The 20,986-nt window shown below is 37.4% G+C and overlaps 1 protein-coding gene across 14 annotated transcripts in view; it reads left to right on the plus strand.

Moving 5' to 3' along the window:
• The window catches only part of Mycbp2 (MYC binding protein 2), a 257,047-nt gene that overhangs the window by 132,503 nt on the left and 103,558 nt on the right, over positions 1-20,986 (plus strand). For all 14 annotated transcript variants that reach the window (XM_074043187.1, XM_074043188.1, XM_074043191.1 and 11 more), the window contains 8 exons: positions 369-500; positions 2,098-2,276; positions 4,837-4,979; positions 6,332-6,432; positions 11,205-11,423; positions 17,103-17,328; positions 18,960-19,078; positions 19,672-19,759. In XM_074043187.1, coding sequence (XP_073899288.1) covers positions 369-500; positions 2,098-2,276; positions 4,837-4,979; positions 6,332-6,432; positions 11,205-11,423; positions 17,103-17,328; positions 18,960-19,078; positions 19,672-19,759 — 1,207 coding nt within the window. The remainder of the gene's footprint in view (positions 1-368; positions 501-2,097; positions 2,277-4,836; positions 4,980-6,331; positions 6,433-11,204; positions 11,424-17,102; positions 17,329-18,959; positions 19,079-19,671; positions 19,760-20,986) is intronic.

A 20,986-nucleotide genomic window follows, 5' to 3' on the forward strand; every position in this document is an offset into this window, starting at 1 on the left:
TACACATGGGAATTAGTAATGACTAATTTTATATGCAAGAAAATAAATTGCTAGTTGCTCATGGTGGTTCATGTCTATAATCCCAGAGGAGGGAGACAGAGGCAGGAGCATCATGAATTCAAGACCAGCCCAGGCAAAAGTAGCTAGATCCTATCTCAAAAAACAAAAATAAAAAAAACCAGAAAGGTTGGGGGCATGGCTTAAGTGATAGACTGATTGCCTAGCATGCTTGAGGCCCTGGGTTCAATCCCCAGCAATGCAAAAAGGAAAACAAAATACTGCTTAAAAACATTAATTAATTATAAATCAAAATTGTTCATATAATGAAATTAAGAGTCTGGTGGATTTTGTTTTGATGTCTTCATTAGAGTGAACATGCAGGAGATTCCACTCATTCCCACAGATGGACATCTCTAGAATTAGTCAAAGGAACTTATACAACAGATGATTCACCTAGTGACATAGCTGAAATCAGACTGGACAAAGTTGTTCCTTTAAAGGTAATTTTTGCTATATGATTCTAAAACAAGAGGCAATATCATATAGTTAAAAATGCTGAAAAGTATTCCATGAATTTTCATTATTAGCTATGGCTTTTTCTAAGTTATCATTTAGATGGTGCTTTACATAATTATGGTGGTACCTACTGCAGTACAATATTCCTGATTTGTACCACATTGTACTGTGTTTTTGTATAATATCTGTTAGTATTGGGCATAGTAGGAAGAAAAGTTAGGTTTTAGAGTCAAACAGACCTAGCTTCAAAAACCTGTTCTTTCATGATGGATGCCAGTGGCTTACACTTGTAATTCTAGTTATTTGGGAAGGCTGAGATCAGGAGGATGGCAGTTCAAGGCCAGCCTGAGCAAATAATTCAAGATATCCCATCTCCAAAATAGCCAGAGCAAAATGGATTGGGGTGTGTCTCAAGTGGTAGGGCATCTGATTTGCAAGTTGAAGCCCTGAGTTCAAACCCCAGTCCTATCAAAAAAAAAAAAAAACTTGTTCTTCCAGATGTCATCTTTAAGACATTGACAAGTCATCATTTTACCCCTCTGAGCCTAATCTATACATGGGGAAGAATAATATGTGCATTGTACTGTTATGTAGATTAAATTAAATTATGGAAATAAAGCCACATGCCTGTAGCCCAGCAGAGTGTGGAAACTGAAGAAATGTTAGTCCTGTCTTTCCTTCTATTGTGCCAAATCTCCTTTTAAAAATGGAATTTATAGTTAGTGCTAGCTATTAAAGTTAGTACTTCACAGAGCTTAATTTTTTAAAAAATATTTGCAAAATAGAGAAATTTTGCCACATTAAAGTAATTATTAATGTGAAAATAAATGAAGTTTTTCTGAATTCAGCTGAAAGAGGCTTTATTACAGAGCAAAATTTTATATAGAGTAGGCTCATCAGAGACTTCAAAAAGAATTTAATGCTGAAAAACTCAAAAGCTTTTATTATGAATTTTCTGTGATGGATCCTGAAGCTTGAATGTCTATAGCTCTGTGCCTTATGTGTAGTGCATCCTGTTCAGGAGAATTGTTTTCTTGATGAATATTTTCTCCACGTTAGCTGCCTTTTTATTTTTGTCTCTGAATGAATGTCTCCCAAAGTAAGAATGTAATGGGCTCATAATTTATTCACACTTAAAATTATTTTAAGATTTAAATTCATGAAGGAAAAATACTAGTTTATAGTCTTAAAACCTTTTATTATGGCTGATATTGTAGCAGTATGATTAGGAACAGGAATTGGCTATACTGCTGGTGTTTAATCCTAACTACAAACTATGGGACTTTGGGCAAGTTATTTAACCTTTGAGCCTGAGATTCCTCTTCTGTAAAATAACATACTTGCCTGGCAAAGAGACATTAAAGACTAATTAAATCATGTATTTAGGATAGTTTCTGTTAACACAAAAGGCATTCAGTAAGTACTAGCTGTCATACTTGATTCAATAAAAATTCATTTAATATCATCTATAAATATGACATGAAGTTCATACATTTTCCTAGTTGACTGATAAGAGTTACTTTTGTATATCCCCTGTACCTTATAAATAAATATAAATATGTTTCCATCTTTATCATGAAGGAGAATGTTAAATATGCTGTGCGCTTGAGGAACTATGGAAGCCGTACAGCCAATGGAGATGGAGGAATGACCACAGTTCAGTGCCCTGACGGTGTGACCTTTACATTCAGCACATGCAGCTTGAGTAGTAATGGCACAAACCAAACCAGAGGACAGATACCACAGATACTCTACTATAGGTAGGTGTATCTATAGACAAATGTAATACGCTAAAGTGGTATAACATACAACATACTACCGTGGCAAAAAGTGCTCAGCAGGTAGCTGATAAGTATACAGTTTATCTTCCTTGAAGATAAATTGAACCAATTCATATAAAGAAACCTTATTTTAAGATTTAAATTCAGTGTTAACTATAAAGGTGAATGATTTAAAAAAATTGTCATTTTCTGTGTCATTGAAATTTTTGTATACTGAGCACATGCACTATTACCACTTTAAAATTTCTTGTCTACAGTTTTAAATTTAAATGAACTTACTCATTTCTCTTTATAAATACCTAAAACAAGTGATCAAATTGCCTCAGCCCACATATTGATGCTGCTTTGATCCTGTTATCCAGCCTATAGAATATTTCTCTGTGTTTATGAATCTTTTTATCTGACCAGGCTAGTCCTGGGACCTAAAATATATATGGTGTATTTCTTATAATGTTTTAACAAAAATTATTTGTTATGTAAAAAGTCAAAACTAAAGAATGATAAAAATCATTTAGTTAAAAAAAAGAACCTTTAAATACACATTTCTCACTGTATTTGAATTTTTCTTGCAGTGACTTAGCTGGAGGCTTAGATAGTACTGAGTACCCTTGACCACATTTGTCCTTGACCTAACTTAACACCAAATGTATAGCACTTTTAGAGGCTTGCTTCTTCTTCCATTTCCTAGGTAGTTAGTATAAAATAAATCCCCTAAATAAGGATTTTGTGTCCTTTATCCATGTGAAATGGAATAAACACAGTATGTGTATAGAACAGTGTTGTTACTGAGATGCACAAGCTTTCTAGTCTTTATACTCCAATCATGAAAAAATTTTTCTGTTGTATATGCACTGTAATTAATAGTACATCATTCTCTTCTCAACCATACATTAAAAACTATAACATGCACAGAAAATGAGGTTTATATTACAAAAAGATAGATCACCATTAATGGTGTGTAGTATCCAAACTTTTAAATATCATTATATTCAACACCAAGCCTTAAGTATCCTTAGCTTTAAATTTTAAAATTAAGATAAAAAATGTTAAAGTCTTTAAACATCTTTCTATCCTGGACTGAATATCCAAGTCCCTCTTTGACACCAATGGTGATGATTCTGCTTATTATACACTGAGCACTTAAACTGTGTGCCAGGCTGAACTCTAGTGCTTTACCTGTGGTTGTCTTGGCTAGTACTATCCCTGCTTCACAGAGGAGAGAACTGAGGAATTGAGTTGTAAAACATCTTGCCCAAGTAACATTTGTAGTGAATTTCGTTACACAGATTTATAGGCAGGAAATTGGACTCCAGATGTGACAGACTTGGATCACTAACCCTATATATCCTCCTGAAGAATATTTTCTGTAGTTTGCTGATACACATCAACATTTACAGCCAAACACCTTGTCATTCTTAATGTCTCTTCCTCTTGCACTTTACATCTAATTTATTAATAAATCCTGACAGATCTGCTTTTAAAAAGTCCTGAATCTGACCTTTTCTACCACTTCCATACTAGCAGCCTCATCCAAGCCACCACGACCCTGCCTGTAAAATTATACTATCCTCTATATGAATGTTTTCTTTCCTATTGCCCTCATATAGTCAGATTTCCCCAGTGCAGCCAGCATGATATGATAAAAATATAAAGCATACCACCTTCTGCCCTTGCTCAAGGGCAGAAGCCCCATGACCTTCTCTTTCATACCAGTATGAACTAGCACATCGTTGTTATGGTCTTTCAACTTCACATGACCTGACTCCCATTTTCCTTTCCCACCCAGCAGTCTGCACTCTTTCTTTCATTCTAGCAACACTTATCTTCACTCTCTTCCTTGAACATACCACTCTTTTCCCTTTATCCTGACACTTTCCTCTCAGATCTTTTATGGGTCATTTTTGTTGTTTTTTTTTAACATAATTTAGGTATTGGTTTAATGTCAGTTCATCAAAGAGAAACTTAATCTTATTTAAAAATCTCACCTTTTATGCCCTATACTTTGTTTTCCTTTACTTCTTGAATTTATGTAGTTACATAATTACTGGTTTGATTTTAACTGTTTTTTACTGTAAGGAGTTTTGTTTTGTTTTATTTTTGGTGTTACTGGGGTTTGAACTCAGGGCCTCGTGCTTCCTAGACAGGCATTCTACCACTTGAGTCACTCTCCAAGCCCTTTCTGGCTTTAATTATTTTTTTGGATAGGGTCTTGCATTTTTTTGTCCCACAGCTGGCCATAGGCCCATGTATCTGGGATCACAGATGCATACCATCACGTCCAGCTTTTTAATTGACATGGGGTATCACGGACTTTTTGCCTGGGCTGGCCTTAAAACTCTATCATTCTTATTTCTTCCTACTGAGTAGCTAAGATTGGAAATGTAAGCCACTGCACCTGGCTTTTACTGTAAGTTTAATTCAGAGGCTCACTCTGATATACATATATATGTGTGTATATATATATATATAATTCCTAAAGTTAGATTGTATTTGGAATACCATTCATTGTAAACTAATTTCATGTTTACTCATTTCATAGGAGTGAATTTGATGGAGATTTACAATCCCAGCTTCTAAGTAAAGCCAATGAAGAAGATAAAAACTGTAGCAGAGCTCTCTCTGTGGTGAGCACTGTTGTTCGAGCTGCTAAAGATCTGTTGCACAGAGCTCTTGCTGTGGATGGTAAGATTGTCCTTTTTCTTTCTTAAAGATCATAGCTTACATTCTCTATTCCCTCACAGGACCCAGATTACAGAACCCCAACTGTTTTGCTCATCATCATTCTACAAGCACATTGACTTTTAGATCATTATAGTCTCCGTAGTCTGATATAGAATTTTTCAGAATGTTCATAAGCAATGACATGATATTCTTATTTTCTTAGTTAACCCAAGCAGAGAAAAATTCTGTCTTGATAAAACTGGGTCTTTGCTTTATTCTTTTTTTAGTAGCCAAAGCTTTTTCTTCCTATACACTGTTTTAAGTAATATGTCATCATTCCCCTAAAGGTCTGAGAAACCCTATCTGTCTCCTCAGATTCACTTGTCTAAATTGAATTCTATGAACTCTTCCAAAGGAAACTCTCCAGGTTGTATTCTCTTCTCTGTTCTCCCACAGCCTAGTTCAGGCTCCCATGGTGCAAGTAGTGTCCTCTTTTTCATGGGTGAATAGTATCCCACTGCCATCTCTACCCCATTTTCATAATTATCTGGTGATCCTCCATACTGGTAGCAGAGTTATCAGTATAAAAATATTCACTGTTAATCCTAACCCCTATTATTGGAGAATTTGTTCCTAAGCCTAGTTGTACATCACAGTCACCTGGGAAACTTTCTAAAAATAGGAATATTTGATCCATCCTCAGGGTTTAGTCTAGGCTGAGAAGCTATATTTTTAAGTTCCCAACCTATTCTGATGCAACAGCAGATCTAGAAACCAGTATTTAGCAGAATAATTGGCCTGTAATATAAATGTCTTCAGAATCTGCACTCAGCTTATTTTCCTAACACCACGTTCATGGATCAATGACTAAAATGGTCTTTGGGTGCTTTATACGTGCAGGTATTATTCTAAGTGTTTTACATGTATTAACTTATTTAATTTTCATAGACTTCACAGTGAGGAAATACTGCTGTTATCCTAGTTTGCAGATTAAATAATTTTCCTGTTGTCAATCATTTTCACATGTTTAGTTATAGAGTAGTACTTTAAAGTATGGCTATTACCCTATGTTGTAATCCTGGCTTTATTATTTTACAAGTTTATAAACTTAATACACATGAAGTATTTTGGGTACGATACTTATACATTGTACCTTGGTTTCCCCTTCATTTTAGAAGAATAGTAGAAGTTTTAGTGGGGCTAATAAAGTTGCCTTATTATAGGGATTAAGCTCTTAGAATAGTGCCAGGTCTCATTTATAAACAATTAGGGTCAACCGTAATTTTGCCTAAGAGAACAGAATAAAGGTTAGTATAGCATATGTATGGTACAATTAAACTGCTTTCTAACCATAGTTTTCATGCCTTTTTTAGCTGACGACATTCCAGAACTGCTTAGCTCTTCCAGTCTGTTTTCCATGCTGCTCCCTCTTATTATAGCCTACATAGGACCAGTGGCTGCTGCTATTCCCAAGGTGTGTAATTTAATGCTATAACTTTGAATCTTTTATTTTGAAGACATACCCTTGTTTTAAACTTTATATCTTTCTTTTAAACATACTTGAATCTTTGAGGCACAAAGGTTACAAGTAGCAGGCAGACTTAGACATGTTAAGTTGTAGTAGTCATTAGTTACATCTTTCTCAGTATTGTTTGCTGAATTAATATGCTGACATACTGGCTGTACATTTTAAGCATGGAAAATATATTTTAGAATGTGACTTATAAAGAAAGATTAAGTTAACTGAGTTTTTTTTTTAATTTATATGCTTGATGCCAAATCTCCATTTTGAATAACAACAGACTTGGAAAAGGATAGTAGTGTTTCTTCAAGACACTGAAGAAATTATAAAGTATTGATTTTTTTTTTTGGTATAGTTAAATATTGAGTGAGGTCTAACTTACTGTAGATCACAGAAAAGCAAAATTTTTAAAAAATATTGGCTAACAATGGCAATACTGCCTAACTCATTCGATGAAGCCAGACAAAGTAGACTTCAAACTTACATTGGTCAAACGAGATAAACAGGACACTTCACAGTAATAAAAGGAGCAATACATCAGAAGGACATAACGATTATCAACCTATATGCACCCCATATCAGTGCACCCAGTTTCATCAAACATACACTAAAGGACTTAAAAGCACATATAGACTCCAACACAGTGGTAGTGGGAGACTTTAATACCCCTCTATCACCAATAGATAGGTCATCCAAACAAAAAATCAATAAAGAAATCCTAGATCTAAATCACACCATAGATCAAATGGACCTAGCTGATGTTTACATAATATTTCATCTATCTTCTGCACAGTATACATTCTTCTCAGCAGCCCATGGAACCTTCACCAAAATTTATCATATCTTAAGGCACAAAGCAAGCCTCAACAAATATAAGAAAATAGAAATAATCCCATGCATTCTGTCTGATCACAATGCATTAAAACTAGAACTAAACAACAAAAGCCACAGCAAAAAAATGCACAAATAATTGGAGGCTGAGTAACACATTACTCAACTCTCAGTGGGTCATAGAAGAAATAAAAGCAAAAATCAGAAGGTTCCTGGAAGCTAATGAAAATGAAAACATTGCCTCCCAGAACCTATGGGACACAGCAAAGGAAGTTCTAAGAGGAAGGTAAAAGGACAGAAAGATTTCAAATAAACACCATAATGCTACATCTCAAACTCCTAGAAAAACAAGAATAAGCAAAACCCAAAACAAACAGATGGAGAGAAATAATAAAAATAAGGGCTGAAAGTAATGAAATAGAGACAAAAAAAACCTAGAAAGAATCATTGAAACAAAGATCTGGTTCTTTGAAAAAATAAACAAGATTGACAAGTCCCTGGAAAATCTGACTAAAATGAAGAGGGAAAAGACCTAAACTAGTAAAATCAGAAACAAAAAAGGAGAGATAACAACAAACAATAAGGAAATCCCCGGAATCATCAGAGACTACTTTGAGAACCTATATTACAATAAATTGGAAAATCTTGAAGAAATGGACAAATTTCTAGGTACCTATGACCATTTAAAACTTAACTAAGGATATTAGCCACCTAAACAGATCCATAACACAAAATTGAAGCAGCAATAGAGTCTCCCAAAAAAGAAAAGCCCAGAACCTGATAGATTCTCAGCTAAATTCTACCAGACCTTCAAAGAAGAACTAATATCAACAGTCTTTAAACTTTTCCATGAAATAGAAAGGGAAGAAACACTGCCTAACTCATTCGATGAAGCCAGCATTACACTCATCCCAAAACTGGACAAGGACACATACAAAAAGAACTACAGACCAATCTCCTTAATGCACATAGATGCAAAAATGCTCAATAAGATAATGGCAAATCGAATCCAACAACATATCAGAAAGTTCATTCACCATGACCAAGTCAGCTTCATCCCAGATATGCAAGGATGGTTCAACATACGCAAATCAGTAAATGTAATATAGCACATTAATAGAAGCAAAGACAGAACCACTTCATCATCTCAATAAATGTAGAAAAAGCCTTTGATAAGATTCAACACCACTTCATGATAAAAACTCTAAGAAAACTAGGAATAAAAGGAATGTACCTCAACATTATAAAGGCTATATATGACAAACCTATAGCCAATAACTATAAGTTCTCCTTATAGTTCTCTTCAGGGGGAACTATAACTTAATAACACGGGGAAAAACTGAAATTATTTCCCCTAAAGTCAGTAGTGAGACAAGCATGCCCACTCTTCTCACTGCTATTCAACATAGTCCTGGAATTCCTAGCCAGAACAATAAGGCAAGAAATAGAAATAAAAGGAATACAAATAGGTAAAGAAATAGTCAAAGTATCTCTGTTTGCAGATGACATGATCCTAAACCTCAAAGACCCAAAAAACTCCACAACACCATAAACAGTTTGAGCAATGTAGCAGGATACAAAAGCAACTTACAAAAATCACTACCCTTTTTGTACACCGACAATGAATAAGTTGACAAAGACTATAGAAAAACAATCCATTTACAATAGCCCTCCCCCCAAAAAATCAGATACCTAGGAATAAACTTAACAGAGGATGTAAATGACCTCTACAAGGAAAACTATAAAGCACTGAAGAAAGAAATGGAAGAAGACTACAGAAGGCGGAAAGATCTCCCATGCTCATGAATTGGCAGAATCAACATAGTGAAAATGGCTATACTACCAAAAGCAATCTATGTATTCAGCACAATTCCCATAAAAATCCCAGTGACATTCGTCACAGAGATAGAAAAATCTACCCTAAAGTTCATTTGAAAACACAAAAGACCGTGAATAGCCAAGGCAGTACTGAGCAAAAGACCACGAATAGCCAAAGCAATACTGAGCAAAAAGAGCAATGCTGGAGGTATCACAATACCTGACTTCAAACTATACTACAGAGCAATAGCAATAAAAACATCATGTACTAGCACAAAAACAGATATGAAGACTAGTGGAACAGAATATAAATCCATGCAGCTCCACCCACCTTATTTTTGACAAAGGTGCCAAAAACACACGATGGAGAAAAGACAGCCTCTTCAACAAATGTTGCTGGGAAAAGGGGTTATCTACCTGCAGAAAACAGAAACTCGATCCATGCCAATCACCCTGTACTAGTACCAATTCAAAGTGGATTCAGGACCTTAATATCAGACCCAAAACCTTGCAGTTAGTACATGAAAGAGCAGGGAATACCCTGGACACAATAGGTACAGGCAAGGACTTCCTCAGTAGAACTCCAACAGCCCAGCAACTAAGAGAAAGGATGCACAAAAGGGAGTACATGATACTAAAAAGCTTCTGCACAACAAAAGAAATGATCTCTTAACTGAAGAGACCACCCACAGGGTGGGAGAAACTATTTGGTAGCTATACATCAGACAAAGAACTGATAATCAGAATATAGAAGGAGCCCAGAAAACTAAACTCCCCTAAAATCAATGAACCAATACAGAAGTGGGCAAGTGAACTAAACAGCACTTTTTCAAAGGAAGAAATCCAAATGGTCAAAAAACACATGGAAAAGTGCTCACCATCCCCGGCCATAAAGGAAATACAAATCAAACCACACTAAGATTCCACCTCACTCCTGTTAGAATTGCTAGCATCAAGAACACCACCAACAACAAATGTTGGCGAGGATGCGGGAAAAAAGTACCCTCATATACTGCTGGTGGGGAATGTAAACTAGTATAACCACTTTGGAAAACAATATGGAGGCGTCTTAAAAAACTAAACATAGATCTGCCATATGATCCAGCAATACCATTCCTAGGGATATATCCAAAGAAATGAGACTCAAGTTATTACAAAAGGACCTGCACACCCATGTTTATTGCAGCACTAGTCACAATGGTCAAACTATGGAAACAGCTAAGATGCCCCACTACTGATGAATGGATCAAGAAAATGTGGTATTTACACACAATGGCATTTTACTCAGCCACAAAAAAGAATGAAATTTTGTCATTCACAAGTAAATGGATGAAACTGGAGAACAACGTGTTAAGTGAAGTTAGCCAGACTCAGAAGTCCAAAAATCACATATTCTCCCTCAAATGTGGATTATAGACCTAAAAGAAATGCAGTAATATTATTGGACATGGGTCACACACTAAGGGGAGACCGTGCACGGAAGGAATAGGAAAAGGGAAGGAAACCTAAAACTTGAATGTGGTTGATGTCCTCTCTGTAGAGGGGTGAATAAAGTAATCTTAAAGTGGCATAAGCTACTCTGGGAAGGGGACCAGGAAGTACCGAAGAGGTAGAGATGAACCAATGTGGGTTGTAATACACAAGTGCATAGAAGCAATGCTAGGAATCTTTCTGTACAGCTATCTTTATCTCAAACTAGCAAAAACTCTATGTCTTTCTTATTATCTCCTATGTTTTCTCTTCAACAAAATTGGAGAAGAGGGCAGAACAGGTTCTGGCTGGAAGCAGAGTGGGAAGTGGTGAAGCAGAGGGGTGAGGGGGCCCAAACAAAGTATACACATGTAAGTAAATGTCAAAATGATGAAAGAAAGAAAGGTAGATAGATAGGTCAGGTTAGATATTTAAAAATTAAATACTGGCTAAGTTATTTTAATGTAATGTCTAAGATAAACCTTACCTGGTAGAAACTGGATGGCATATGTAACTAATAAGTGTAACTAACAGGTATGCTAATTCATAATTTAAAAGTCACGATCACATTTATTTTCTTGTTTAATCTTTTTTATATTTACTAGGTGGCTGTAGAAGTCTTTGGCCTTGTCCAACAATTGCTTCCTTCAGTTGCTATTTTGAATCAGAAGTATGCACCCCCTGCATTCAATCCTAATCAGTCAACAGATAGCACCACCGGAAACCAACCTGAACAAGGTCTTTCTGCTTGTACAACGTCTAATCATTATGCTGTTATAGAGAGCGAGCACCCATACAAACCTGCCTGTGTGATGCACTACAAGGTAGGCATCCATTCTGAGTGAGAATTTAAGATTGAATGATGTCTAAAAAATATACTTTGGCTGTAATTAGAAATGTGACTTCTTGGATATCGCTCTTGACTAGCATATGTAAAGCACTAGGATCAATCTCCAAAACTGCAAAATAAAAATAAAAAATAAATAAGAAGGAAGGATAGGAGGAGGGAGGAAGTGAGGAAGGAAACTTCTTTTGCAGTAGGTAACTAAAATCTGCAGATTTTAGACACTGTCAGATACACAGAAGGCTTTAGGACATAGTTTTTACCTTAAAGAGTATAGTTTTGTAGGCTTATGAGAATTGTTCTCAACTGTACTTACAAATGTAGTGTATTGCCTAATGCAAACTCCATTCTGTATATTGTAATTGTAGTAGATATAAGCCTTAAGATTTGTAAGTCATTTTTTAAACTGTCTTTTATACCACAGCCTGAGCTTGGGAAATTCACATCCCCAATATAGGATTTAAAGTAGCTTACTATGCTTAGTACCAAAAAAAGGACAGTATTTATACTGGAATATACTCAGAGAACAAAATGCCCATCTTCCCACTTATACATAGGCAGTTATTATATATAATATTCAGAATCCTTATTTTTTTCAAAGTTGTGTCATGTAAATTAATGTGTTATAAAACATTAAACTTTTTATTATAGAAAATAAATGTGTAAAAGTAGACAATACTGTGCAGTGCACTCCATTTATCCATCTCCCCAGGATCTTCCAATTCTAAGTCAAACCTTCATTTATTCCCACCTATCTCCTTCCTTCATAAAGAACATGCATGATATTTTCATAGGTATATCTCTATAAAACTAGGTGAAAGGAAAGTGAAAAGCTAGAGAAAAGAGACACACTGAGAATCTGTGACCTTCACAAGCAGCCGGTCTTTATTAGGGAAAGAAGACCTGAAAAGGAACCCTAGGCCATCAGAGTAATATTCCAAGAGAAGCTAGAGCATGCCTTTCGTATAGGCTGGGGTTTTTAAGTATCCTGTGGTGGGAAAAGAGAGGTTGGAGGAGCATGGGCAGTAGGTTATGTGGTTGGGAAGGAGGATGGGGGAGGTGCTTGACATTAGCGAAGGTCACTGGGTCTAGCCAACTATGTGTGTTGTTTTTCTCTGGCTCTCTTATTGGAGGTAGCCATGTTTACATTGTTTCAGTGTTTCTCAGCATTCCAGCTCTAGGGCCCTGAAAAGTAACCGTAAGATTATCATATTGGAAAGTATTATGCAGATTTTACTAGTTTGTTTGAATTAGAATACAGGTAAGATGCATATTTGCCAACTGTTATATTTCTGAAATCCCTTTTAATTTCAAATCCCTGTAAATCTATAGCTCCCCCTCATTTCGCTTTTTTTGTTTGTTTGTTTGTTTCCTTCAATTTTATTTGTTGAGGAAACTGAACCTTATGTCTTTGTTGGGTAAGAGCTCCTTCATCTTATCTGCCTAATTCTTTCAACAACCCCTTGTAGTCATTCCTTGCGTCTTTGCTCTCTGGCACGGTAAAATGTTCATGTATCTTATGTGTTTCCTGCCTGAGTTTGGAACTAGACAGTTTTTCAAAAAGGTCCTTGTTTCTTTTACATGTGTATACATACATAATGCACACATGCTACTTATATATGTGTATATGTGTATATATTTATGTATAGGCACATTCATTTGTATATGTAGTTTTTATATATAAAATATCTCATGAGCTCATACTGATGATACTAATTTACATAAAGGCAACAGAGACACCTGCATCTCCCTTCTCATATATTTAGAATCTCTGTGCTCATTGACACTGGGAATATTGAAATTAGGAAATTCCTTAATTATTCATTTGTGTGGGTGCATATGTGTGGGTGGGTAGGTGGGTGGGGGTTTTTGTTCTTAAGTATATTCCAACTAATGTGTATAATCAAATCTTGTGTCTTTAAGTAGAATTATCAATGTTAGGAAAAATGCTGTTCACAAGGAAAGCTCACGAGAAAAGTCTCACATCCAAGAGCAAGGTTTAATGGCAGGCTCAAGCTGTCAGGCTGGCCGGGGAAAGATGGCACAGCACTGACTCTGGGCTAGGCGTGGCTTTGATAGAGGATGGAGCTTAAGGAAGTTAGCGTGTGCACGGGAGTCTCCGTTAGGGTGGAGCTGTCTTAGAGCGTGGGAATTTCTGTTAAGGGTGGGGCTGCCATTGGGGTTAAGGTTGCCTAGGGGAGGCTTCATTTCTCAAGAAGTGAAGCCTGAGGATAAAATGGCCGCAGATTCACAAAATGGTGACATTATTACCCTATCATTCCACCATTTTTTCTTTAATAATGATGAGGGTAGGGGCTGAGGATTGGGAATTGTTGGCCTCTTAGCTGCTTCCTGCTGGCAGGGGGCGTTGTATGGGGCGAGATCCTCAGACTCCTGTGGCTGTAGTGGTGTCCTGGTAGCATCCCTCACAGCAGTCCTTCGGACAGTTTTGGAGAGGTTGATATCCCTGGAGGTACAACTGATTAAACTTTTGATTAACAATAGCAGACATGAGGTCTAAGAGAAATCTTTGTACTGTTTATATGATACAAGGGAGGAAGCTTAAGAATAGGAGATCAAAAACATAAAGAGCATTTTCCTGGTTTAAGGGTTTGTATTTCCACAGCATCATTACATGTGCAGCATCTTTCTATAGTAGCCTCTATAATGGACCTAATAAATCGTATAACCAAGGGAAGGGAGCAGGGAAGTGTTATGCATGCTCCCAGAATTAGGCCCACTGCTCCTGCCAGTGTTTTAAATCCACTTATGGCAGAAAATCGAGAGCCAGATGAGGACTAAGAATTTATGTAGGAGTGGAAGAAGGAGACAGTTTACAGGAGAGGAGTAGCTGCGTGGGACCCAGCAGTGTGCAAGAGTACTCATCCTTTGCTGTATTGGAAGAGTCTGAGGTGTTTTATCCTTGAGAAGTGCTGCCACTGGAGAATCCCATTGAGTTTGACAGCAGTGGGTGTCGTGAGGATGACCAGATGAGGGCCAGTCCACTGAAGTCCCAATGGAGAGGGTCGAAGTTCCTTTAGGAGAACAAGATCCCCTGGTTTAGAAGAAATTGTTAAAGGATGGGGCAGGATCTGGTCTGCATGCTCTCTGAGAAGTTCCCTGAGAAGGTTAAGATAAGGTAGATAGTCATCCAGAGGAGCAGGGTGGTCTGTTGTGGTGGATTTTTCTCATTGCCCATGGATTCCTGGGCTTTCTCAGGTGAACTGGTTTGGTTTGCACCTTTATTGGGGGAGAGGAAAACAGTCTTAAGACCCAAATAGAAATATTAGAAGGAGCATAAAAAGATGTCTGTTAAGGATTGCATATCTAGGGATCCAGATTCTGCAAAATCCTGTAACTCCCAAGAAAGTTCTAAGGTACTTTATGGTCTGAGGGTGAGGGAAATGGAAGTTTGGGTTGATTCACTCATGACTCAGGGAGTGAGTCTGTCCTTTTAAGAATACACCTAGGTAGGTGACCTGTGGGAGGCAGGGGCTGACTGTCAGAATTCAGGTTAAATGTAACACTCTTGCATAAAAGAGAGTGCTAGCTCATTTTTTTATATAACTTTGTAAATGTATACAACACTGTTACAAGGTGGTCATTTAAGACACATGAGCAAATACGTAAATGAACTCTGATTTAGTAGTACTTAAAGCTTGACAAGATCAGCAGAAAACACAAATAGTCCAGGGTCCCAGTAAGCCCAGGGAGGGGAAAGGACACTTGGTGAGACCATGGAGGGAGCAGAAAAGGTGTCTTCACATCTTAGGTAAGGGAGGGGAAGGCAGATTCTAGAGGCATTTCACACGCCTGAGGGATACGTGATCACGTGTGCCTCCAGGTCACTCCCATTGACTGGTACTGGAACACTTTCAGCAACACGAGACCACTCTTAGGTCATTGTCTAAGGCAGAAGGGACATTAGACGGGGTGGGAAAGAGAAGCAGCTATCAGATGCCATAACCAGTCAGGATTCCCCAACATAGCATGAGATGTAACCGAATAAACCCTGGACTTGGTCTCGGCCCACCGGGAGGGAGCATGAGCTCTCTCAGAGCCGGAATTGCCTTGAGGCCAGAGTTGACAAGGAGTGGCTGGCTTGACACCATGATGGGAATGTCCCTCAGGTAGATAGGAAGAGATAGGCAGGGTGAGCAGCACAAGGAAGTCTGCTTACATGGGGAAGGAGGAGGTTTGGGAGAGGATTTGGTTGGTTTAGAGGCTGGTTTAGAGGCTAATAGAACCTGCACAGGGGAACAGGAAGTACAGAGGGAGGGTTTGGTGCAGAGATAGGAAAAGGATTGGATGTAGGGTATTTCCTTCCATTTCCCAGTGCACTCACAGAAATTGTATAAATCCCTTAAAATATTGGGATCAAAAGTGCCATTAAGTGGCCATTTGGAGGCATTGTCTAACATATATTGGGACCAGGCCTGATTACAGAGAAAAATGAGCTTTCGGGGCTTAAGATTAGGCATTAGGCGAAGGGTCCGAAGGTTGGCCAGGAGACATCCCAATGGGGAGTCTGAGGGAATTTGGAATGGTCCAACTCCCATGGTGAGGCCTCAACTGAGGAGAAGATATGACAGGCATCCCTGAGATATCGATTCCTCAGGAGAGAGTAGAGGTGGGATTCCCGGGAGGGCCATCTCTGTCACCGGGGCCTCACAGTCCTGGGGGACCTGGTCCCCAGAGAGGAGAGAAAGCCAAGACCTAGCGCTAGGATTTGAAGGAAATGAGAAAGTGAGATCAGAGCTCTGCGTGCATGGAGGACTCACCGAGAGAGGACCTTGAGGGAGGATTAACCGGTGGTGGATGACGATTGGAAGCACGCTGGGGTGTAGGAAATTCCCTGTGAGCAGTGAGGGCATCTTCTAGGATCGGGGGTCCTGGCAAAGCAGCTCAAATCCCTGAGGAAGGGAATGGGAGTTTAACTTTTAGAGAGAGAGAGGACGGGCTGGTGGGGGTCCGGGAGAGCAAGGTCAGTGCCAGGAGCACACCCAATCCGAGTCACGGCACCAAAATGTTAGGAAAAAACGCCGCTTGCAAAGAAAGCTCACGAGAAAAGTCTCACATCCAAGAGCAAGGTTTATGGCAGGCTCGAGCTGTCAGGCTGGCCGGGGAAAGATGGCACAGCACTGACTCTGGGCTAGGCATGGCTTTTATAGAAGATGGAGCTTAAGGATGTTAGCGTGTGCACAGGAGTCTCTGTTAGGGGTGGAGCTCTCTTAGAGCATGGGGATTTCTGTTAAGGGTGGGGCTGCCATTGGGGTTGAGGTTGCCTAGGAGAGGCTTCATTTCTCAAGGAGTGATGCCTGAGGATAAAATGGCCACAGATTCACAAAAATGGTGACATTATTACTCTATCAATCAATTACTATGTTTTAAAGTAAGTTGTAATAATTTCTCTATGTGTAATTATACACTAGTGGTATTACTTTTGGTATTATATGGATTTTGTTTTATAATTATTTAAATAATTACATTGTCTAAAGTCAAATCTGTAAACCATACTTACTTTTTTATGTTCTCTTCAATTTATTCCCTCCTTTTCTTCCATAGATAATATTTTGTTTCATTTTAATTTTATAGTTTATCATTCTGCTCCATGACTCAATAACAGTGTGGACACATGTGTCCTCTTTCCTATTGCCAGGTTACATTCCCAGAATGTGTCCGGTGGATGACAATTGAATTTGATCCTCAGTGTGGTACTGCACAGTCAGAAGATGTCCTCCGTTTGTTGATTCCTGTCAGAATTTTTCAGAATTCGGGATATGGACCAAAATTAACATCTGTTCATGAACATCTTAACTCATGGATAGAATTAAAGAAATTTTCAGGATCCTCCGGGTGGCCTACCATGGTTTTAGTGTTGCCAGGTAAGTTTTTTCTCTTCTGTTTTATACTGTGAGATATACGTATATTTAGTGAGGATGCAGTATTGAAAATGTTTACTTAACTTTTAGAAGAAGTTACTAAAGATTTATTATGTATCTGGATTGTAGTTGAGGAATAAATAAGATGCCCTCAGCAAGGAACATAGTGTGATCTCAGTTTTGGATTACAGATTGTATTAAGAAATTTGTGAAAAAAGGAGTGTTAATACTGAGGAGTTCCTTACGGTCTAATTGGAATCAAAGTGTAGTAAAATACATGAGATCTTTTATCTCATTACCTGGAAAGTGGTAAAGCCCTTCCTTTGAAAAGCATTGGTGAACTTCTTCTGAGTTGTGTTAAAACTATTGTTTCAATCAAGGAAGGGGGAAAAATTGAGAATGGATATGAACCTAAGTATACACACTTTAAAAAGAAATTTGGCAGTACTGAGGATTGAACACAGGACCATGTGCTTGTATGGCAAGTGCTGTATACCACTTGAGTCATGCCCCCAGCTCTGTTTCTTTTTTAGTTTTTCAGATAGGATATCTTTCTTTAGCCCAGGTCACTCTGGGACTTTGACCTTCCTAGCTCCATCTCCTAAGTAGCTATGTCAACAGTTATACAAACTACCACTATACCTGGCTTGTTTTTACAATAAGGTGTTTTGCCCAGTTCAACCTCAAAACTAGATTCTCTTTTCTCCACTACATGAGTAGCCGATTTTAGAGGTAGGCCCTACCATGCCCACCCCACGTATACAACACTTTTTATTACCCGTATTCCTCTTTTCCTTTAAAAGAAAGTTAAGATTTTAAAAACTGTGTAGCCTATTGTTTTCCTTTTTGGGGAGAGCTGTGGGTTGTGGTGGTACTGGGGTTTGAACTCAGGGTCTTGTACTTGCTAGGTAAGTGCTCTACTATATGAACCATTCCACCACCCCTTTTTGTGTGTGTGTGTTGGAGATTTTCAAGATAGAGATTTGTGAACTGTTTGCCCACACCAGCCCCAAACCATGATTCTCCTGATCTTTGCCTCCTGAATAGCTAGGATTATAGGACTACAGGCATAAACCAGGGATACCCATCTGTTACGTTTTTAACTAATTAACCGTATCTACTCTGGTGATCCTTTAAAGGCATAGTCTATTGATTTCAGGAACTTCCTTCACTCTGAACTGCTTTTGTCTGTTTAATTGATTGTGAAGATATCAGAAAAAGTCAAATACCAGGATAAGGAATTAGACTAGCCTGGGTCATGTCAGAAATATACATGCATACATAGAGATTTATACACATGCATATATACATGTATATTTGATACAGATATATGATAAAAAATGCCTTTGTAACTAGAAGGTAGGATATTTGTTTAAGATGGAGAATTTGGTGATAATGAAAACATTCACTTGGGATAGTTCTATTGTTTTTAGTGTTGCATTTAACACAGTGTAGCATAGTAAATATAGGAACCATCACAAAAAATGTTTATTTAGATTTCAGAATCTGATTTGTATACATATTTGTCTTGAGATGGATAAATGATAGGGAAATCTAATTAAGTTGTTTCAGATTTTAACTGCAGTTCTGGCTTTTGTTTTTTCTTTCCTTTTTTAAAAAAAATTTTTTTTAAGGAAATGAAGCCCTTTTTTCATTGGAAACGGCTTCGGATTATGTGAAAGATGACAAAGCTTCCTTCTATGGTTTCAAGTGTTTTGCTATTGGTTATGAATTTAGCCCTGGACCTGATGAGGTAAGAACAGATTATCTTTTAATTCTGTTAAGGAAGATTGTGTTTTTAAAGGCCCCTTGTCAACTTAAATTACATTGTTAACTACATTTAAGAAGTCTGTAATTTATTTTAAGCTAGAGGTAATATAATTTAAAATATTTTGTAGTTTGTGTGCAATGTTCTTTTGCTACTTTTAACTCATAAAAAAATGGAGTTTGTGCAACATGAATGCAGTGTAATTGAGTATACTTTTAATGTATGATTACATCTGCCCTGAACCTGCTCATATAGCTGCACCTTTCTGAGTAAATAATGAAACCTGATTTCACAAGGAACTAATTTATTATGAATTTCCCTCAATGTCTTAAATCATACATTAAAACAAAGCTAAAGTCAAAGTGAATCATGTTTCTTCTAAATAATAAATAAATTACTTGGACAATGAGTCTGTAAACCCAAGCCTTATAACAGCATGACACAATATTGCACTGTCAGTTTAGCCACCAGCTCCTTTCTCACTTCAAAGGTAATATTTGAGTTTGAATTATACTTTCTTGATAACCCATATTATCAAAAACATGTTTTAAAGCACCATATTTTATTTAATTCTATAGGGAGTCATTCAGTTGGAGAAAGAATTAGCCAATCTTGGTGGAGTGTGTGCAGCAGCTTTGATGAAAAAAGATCTAGCACTTCCTATTGGTAAGTCCAGTTGAATACTAGGTGTTTATCGATAATTTTTTTAAATTAAGTCTAAAATATGTTTATTGTAGTACATCTGAAAATAGGTTTGTATATATACTCATGAACAGTAACTGCTTAATACAATGATGGGCCCAAGAATGTTTAAATGGAGACTGAAGGGTATCTTATAGTATAGGTGCACAGATCAATGTACTTGTATACTCTTCCTATGCTATGTGCCGGACACTGGGTTAAGACTGGTTAAACAGGCTGTCTTTAATTAGACGCTTAAAGATAGCCCATGATAAAAGCCAAAATGTCAAAGATGAACAGAATAGGAAGAAGAGAAGAAGAGGTTGTACATAAGATGAGTCAATGAAGGAGGAGAAAAACTAGGAGAGTGGATATTCATGACATTTGTGTATGCTGCTCAGAAGTTAATTAGAATCTGTCATTTTGTTTGTTTTATTTTTTGTAGTGCTGGTAATCAAATCCAGGACTTTGTGCATGCTAAGCAAGCATCCCACCACTGAGCTACATCCCTAGCCAGAAAGCTTATTCATTTATTATATACACTCAATAAGAATAAATTAGTAAAATGAGTAAAATATAAGGCCTGTCAGAGTATATTGAGAGAAAAATAGAAAGCGAGGAAGGGGAGCCAGGTTGAACATAGACAACTCTTTAGAAGCATTTTCTTATAGTACAGAACAGAGAGTGATAGAAATGGTACATTATTTGGAGCAAATTTATATTACCTACAAATTGATTGATAAGCAAAGTTGAAAAATTTTAAAATACCAATTTAATTCTATAATGTTTATATGTGGATTGACATTGTATTTTTATAGTATTTGGGATTAAAAGTGTTGTATTTCCCTAATTCTGAGTCCAAGAGTCCATCTATAATGTATTAGTTAGTGTTTCTGTCACCCTGACAGAATACCTGATGTAAACAATGTAAAGGAGGAAAGATTTATTTTGGCTCATAGCTTCTAAGATATTAGTTGGTCTTGGTGGGAAAGATGTGAAAAAGCAGAGCAGCTCACAATATCATGACCAGGAAGGGGAGGGAGAGAGAGAGAGAGAGAGAGAGAGAGAGAGAGAGAGAGAGAGAGAGAGAGAGAGAGAGAGAGAGAGAGAGAGAAAACCTGTGGTAAGAACTTTCTTCCTTTTCCCATTTTATTCAGTCTGGCTCCAGTTTCTGGGATGGTGCCACCCACATGCAGGGTAGATCTTCCCCCC

The sequence above is a fragment of the Castor canadensis genome, chromosome 10 (genome assembly GCF_047511655.1).
Source record: "Castor canadensis chromosome 10, mCasCan1.hap1v2, whole genome shotgun sequence".
Taxonomy (NCBI): Eukaryota; Metazoa; Chordata; class Mammalia; order Rodentia; family Castoridae; genus Castor; species Castor canadensis.